This window comes from Amyelois transitella, chromosome 17 (assembly GCF_032362555.1).
Source record: "Amyelois transitella isolate CPQ chromosome 17, ilAmyTran1.1, whole genome shotgun sequence".
NCBI lineage: Eukaryota > Metazoa > Arthropoda > Insecta > Lepidoptera > Pyralidae > Amyelois > Amyelois transitella.
The window spans coordinates 9717607-9723445 of NC_083520.1; the positions used below are offsets into that span (position 1 = coordinate 9717607).

Below are 5839 nucleotides of genomic sequence, written 5' to 3' on the forward strand. Positions count from 1 at the left end.
AATTCGTGTGCATTGATAGCAAAACATAGATTATATCTGCATCCCCTATACATCGACAAATTATAGACAGAATTCATTTTTAAGGCGAGTAGGCAAGTCTCTCAACACTGTTGCGAAAACCATAGACATTGATATTTTTAACATTTCTCCAGCGAAGACTTTAAACGTTTATTGTATGAAAAATTCTTTAGTGATTAAGTATATACATTTATCTTCTTTAAGTTTTTAATTATTCACAGTATGTATGCACATAAGCATTTTGCTTCAATGTTATTTTTTTTTCTTTTAACTAATTTCAAATTGTATTTTTTAAACTGTTTTCATTAGTGAAGACCTAGTGATTGTAAAACTGGTTGTTGGTCATTTAAGTTTATAAAATAAAATAAAAATGAAATAATAAAATTTTACGGTGCGAGATTGTGAGTCTTAAATGTAACTAGAACGATATGACTATTGAGTATTTCTGCTGTAAGTAATTTCTCTTATGCATACATATAAATACGTCTATATCCCTTGCGTGGTGGACAGAGCCAACAGTCTTGTAAAGACTGATAGGCCACGTTCAGCTGCTTGGCTTAGTGATAATATTGAGATTCAAATAGTGATAGGTCAATGCATTATATAAACTTAGAATTCTCTTATAGGGTACGGGCTAACAACTGTCACGATTTGAATCTCAATTCAATCATAAAGCTATACAACTCAACGTGCCCTTTTAGTCTTTACAATGACGTGACTATATGAACGTCATTACTAACTTAAAGATCCACATTAGATGATGATCATTGTCGTTTGTCTTATTTGTTTTGCAACGTAGTTTAGTAGTTTCTGATGCAAATATCACAAGTTAACCAACCCATCAGTTACATGCTTATTCAATTTGCTCTGAAGTCAACCTCATGAGAAGGAAATAAGCCTGCTAATGGATTATCTATAACAAATTAAAATTACAGAATTAACCTTTAAGTACCGACGTGTGGTCTGACAGACACTTTCGTAGGTCAGGAAGTCTAGTTACATAGGTTAGCGAATACGTATCTCCCCGCGCTTCTCTCTACCCCTCAGTCAGTCGCCCGGCAGCGTTGATGGAGAGTGGCTATGGCGGCGCTAGCGGTTCCGGTGAGTTAATGGCTTTATAAGATCGCGAGTGGTCTGTCAGACCACTCGTCTGTACTTGTGTAACTTTTTTTGAATATGACTTTTGTCAGATAATATAGTTTTTTTCTTTTCTATACAGTTGCTTATAAAAATGGATAAGCCAGGTACTTCGGGCATAAAATGAGCAACCACTAGGGAAAATAAAAGTGCTCCTCCCATGAAGAAAACTTACTAAACAAGGCCTCAAAATAAAGACCATGAAGAAATTTTAACGGAATGGCTAAATGAGAGTTCAGAATCCGACTGTGATGAAATTGACCCGAAAACCCTTTCATCTATGCATCACAACGAACAATTAAATGAAGAAAACAATAAACCGAAAATTATATCTAACTATAATTCCACAAAGGGTGGAGTTATTTCCATTTATAATACTAGTCGGCGAACACGGCGTTGGTCAATGGCAATATTTTTTCGTATGTTAGACCTAAGCGCCATAAATGCAGGTATTTTGTACAATTTCAACTCGCATAAAAAAATATAAGACAGATCTGTCTTCTTGAAACTACTCGCAAGATCTCTAGTCGTTCCAAAAATGCAGCGCCGCTGTCTAAATAAACATCTACCAAGAGAGTTACGTTTGTCTATAAAAAGGGTTCTTGGGTCAGCAAAACCAGACAATGTAACAGAAAATGAAGAAGAGGGTAGTCACACCAGAAAACTCTGTCACAACCTTACAAATGTGACTCTTGTAAGAAACATGTGTGCCTACAATGCAGCAAACCTGTTTGCAGAGTGTTTGTAAACTTTGATAGTTCCTACCATTTGGTGCCTTGTGATTTACAAGAAAATTGTCTTTAACATATAATATTATATATTATTTTGCTTATGTGATTATTTATCTTTAAGAAAAAAGGACATTTACAATGTTTTTATATTTTTTTGATTAATAATAATTAGTAAGATGAAAGTAACGTTTTTCGTCCAAAGAATTTGAGACTGTAATTTAGTAGTTAAATTATTAATAATTAATGGTTGTACTACTATTTTTTTTTCATTTATTCAATAACTAAATACATATAGAATTATGAGAAATATTTATTTACATATAATATTAATAAACATAAAAGATTTCTTTATTAAAGCTATGGTGGTCTAGCAGACCTCACGTCGGTACTTAAGTAACTAAAATAGCACGTCGGTACTTAAAGGTTAAATCAGTTTATTAGAAGACATTAGCATAAAACAATAAAACGTTAAAATCTTCTGTGCATTTTATTATGCTATCTTACTTTATAGAATTAGAAATATCATGATAATTTTCCGCAGACACTGTCACAAGGCGATTGATCTCATGCGAGTCTGAGTAAATGAGATAATTATTCTTATCAAATGTCAACCCAAGTACCCCTGGAATATTAACCACTCTCTTGACTTTAGTTATAATTCTGTTCACTATATAAATGCCATCTTCTGCACTTGCAAACACATCGCCTTTGTTATCTATGGCCATGCCAATAAATTTAACATCATTCTTAAGCGAAATGATAGTTTTAGAATCATTTTTAACACCATATAACCCAGTACTGTTAATAAAGAAAATATTATCATGATCATCCACGATAAATTGTTGAACACTCAATGATAGCAAACGTTCCACAGGTTTGAGTGTTCTGTTGTGATAACAAAAAGCCTGTAGAGAAGGGAACCTTATAAAATACAACATTTGATTCTTAACATGAAGCCACCATATATCTAAATTGTTCACAGCAAGTATTTTTAAACTTTTCAAAAACGAGTTGTATTTGTACACACCATGACTCCCGCCGAAATACACCTCTCCAGAGGTATCGTTGACGGCTATCGCAAAAGCATCTTTAGGCCCTTGCAATACAGTCAGATTTTTGGTTTTGATCCTCAGAATTGCTGGTACGTATTCTCCTTGGCCAAAATCGAAGCTGAAATATAGGGTGTTCGATGTTTTGTCCACCGCAAGCTGATTTGGACTGTGCGTTAATACAGCTAAGGTTTCTTTCACGTAACACAGTTTTGTTAAGTCGCCAGTTTGTAGATCACAATATTTTCCGACAAGTTTCAGTGATTGTGACGGTGCAAAGATGTAGATGAAGAGACAGAATGTGGATGTTGCCATATTGTTTATCTCGAACTTTATGCATTTTCCGGAGTTTCGTTTCCCGTATATCCTGGTAGATTTTGTTCTCATCTTACAAAATAACTTTATAATCCACTTCGTACGGCGTGTTTTCGAGAACTGAATGTGAATGAATCAAATGTTGGTGGCAAACAAACAAACAAACACGTTGTTTGTCAATATGCAGCATTGTGGACATTCAACACGGACTGAAATGTTTGTTGTTAGTTTTATAAATTATATATTTTAAGAATGACGTGCCTCTTTGGAAATAACCCTCATGTGCTAGTCCTGGTTCCAGGAAAAGGGCAGACATTACGCTAAAATTGTTATGTCATTACTTATCTAAGATTTACAAAATTTACAAAATTAAACGTTCATTTCAAATATATATAATCACTCCTATGTCCCCTGCGAGATAGGCAGAGACAACAATCTCGAAAAGATTCAATCTTTTCGAGATGTCCATGCCACGTGGAGCTGTATGGGGTTATGATGAAATTGTGATTTAAATAATGACAAGTTGCTAACCTATCGCGTCCAAAATTAATCCTAAATTATAATAAAATTTTATAAAAAGGGAAGTATAAACTTTTTGGATAGGCTTAAAAACTTGAGATTCTTCTTTTAGGCGATGAGCTAGCAACTTGCCACTATTTGAATCTCAATTCCTTCATTAAGCCTAACAGCTGAACGCAGTCTATCAGTCTTTTCAAGACTGTTAGCTCTGTCCACCCCACAAGGGTTAAAACGTGATTATGTGTATGTATAAACTTTTTTGGGTAGTCAGTTATAGTTTCCGAAAAATGACGATACAAACCAATTTTCATGTTTGATGTATTGTGGCGCGGAGCGGTTTGACACAATAAGCTCCAAACATCACAGTAGATAACAATTTGAAAAAAGCAACACCATTCACCTGGTGAAAAAGAGCTTTTCTGTGTATAATTTTTTCCAGATACTCGTATTCAAATTCAAATTCAAATTCAAAATTAAATTCAAATTCAAAATTTTTATTCATTATTATAGGATAGTATTATATCGCTTAATAATTGTCGTATGGTTTAACAACTTGGTTGACGTCAAATAAATTACTTAAAAACTAAGTTTACTGCCGCTTCCAAGGCGTCAGTGCAGAAGAAGCGGTAACAAACTGCACTGCAGCATTTTCTTCAACAACGTCAACTTCACAATATTAAATTATACTTAGAATAGAATGAAGTATCACTGTTTTCCCTGCTGCCTCGTCTACAAATACCTGTGTATTTAAACACACAAAATCACGCCACTTTCCCATAGGGGTAGGCAGAGACTAAATCTTTCCACTTTTTTTTTCAGATTGGCTTAGGGCATTTATCTTAAAACTATTACTTCACTAGAGGCCGCCCGCGACTTCGTCCGCATGGAAACCCTATCAATCCCGCGGGAACTCTGGGATAAAAAGTAGCCTATGTGTTATTCTGGGTCTTCAGCTACCTATATACCAAATTTCATGGTAATCGGTTCAGTAGTTTTTGCGTGAAAGAGTAACAAACATCCATACAAACTTTCGCCTTTATAATAGTAAGTAGGATAATATAGTGTCATTAAGTAAGCACAATTCTTGAACTTTTTAGGGCCTAGCTGAATGAGCCCTGTGAATTGTTCCGTATACATTAATCAATCAAAAAAAATTTTATATTCTTAATAAATAACACCAAAAAATAACACCAAGCCAGATCACTTCCAAAAATGAATATTCAGAATTCGATATTGCCCAAAAGATATCTAACTAAGTACATAAGTAAGCAAGTAAGGAAGTAAATGTTTTATTGTTCACTAAAGGAATACATTACAGATATAAAACAGTACAGTACAAAGGCGGGCTTATCCCTAAGTGGGATCTCTTCCAGCCAACCTGACAATAAGAGGAACACACAAAATTGAGGCATGATATTTATTAGTTATAATCTGATACTAATAAAAAAAATACAATAATGTTTTTGTCACTTTAGAATAGGAACACTCCATCACTTCCCCATTGATGTCGTAAAAGGCTACTCAGGGATTTATTTGCCTAAACTTGAAAAAAAAAATTGTAATGGGCTTAGCGACCTATCACTATTTGAATCTCAACTATATAGCTGAACGTGGCCTTTCAGTATTTTCAAGACCGTTCACTCTGTCTAACCTGCAAGGGTTATAGACGTATGTAATCTTTTGAACTATAATCCTAGAGTATATCCTATAATAATAATAATCAATAAATATATACGGGACAAATTACACGGATTGAGTTAGACTCGAAGTAATTTCGAGACTTGTGTAACGAGATACTAACTCAACGATACTATATTTTATAATAAATACTTATATAGGATACCAAAAATATATGTATGAAAGAATAATTCGTCTTGAAATGGTTTAAAAAAATGCCCGCGACTGTATATGTCGATCTTTTAAGATTAACTCACTACAACCGTTTTTATGGTAATCAAATATGGTCGAAATTAATGCATTATTTGTTAAGATTTGTATAACTATTCCACGCCGACGAAGTCGCGGGCACAGGTTGTCTATACTAATATTATAAAGCTGAAGAGTTTGTTT

General features: G+C 34.0%; 1 protein-coding gene across 1 annotated transcript; it reads right to left on the reverse strand.

Moving 5' to 3' along the window:
* Positions 1-2386: 2386 nt before the first annotated feature.
* On the reverse strand, positions 2387-3250 carry LOC106137778 (ommochrome-binding protein-like). Its single transcript, XM_013338685.2, has one exon. The coding sequence runs from the start codon at positions 3248-3250 to the stop codon at positions 2387-2389; it is 864 nt and encodes a 287-aa protein (XP_013194139.1).
* Between the last annotated feature and the right edge of the window lie 2589 nt (positions 3251-5839).

What these genes read in the sequence shown, in the direction of transcription:
- LOC106137778 (XM_013338685.2), bottom strand. Translation starts at nt 3,250, where the DNA reads ATGGCAACATCCACATTCTGTCTCTTCATCTACATCTTTGCACCGTCA.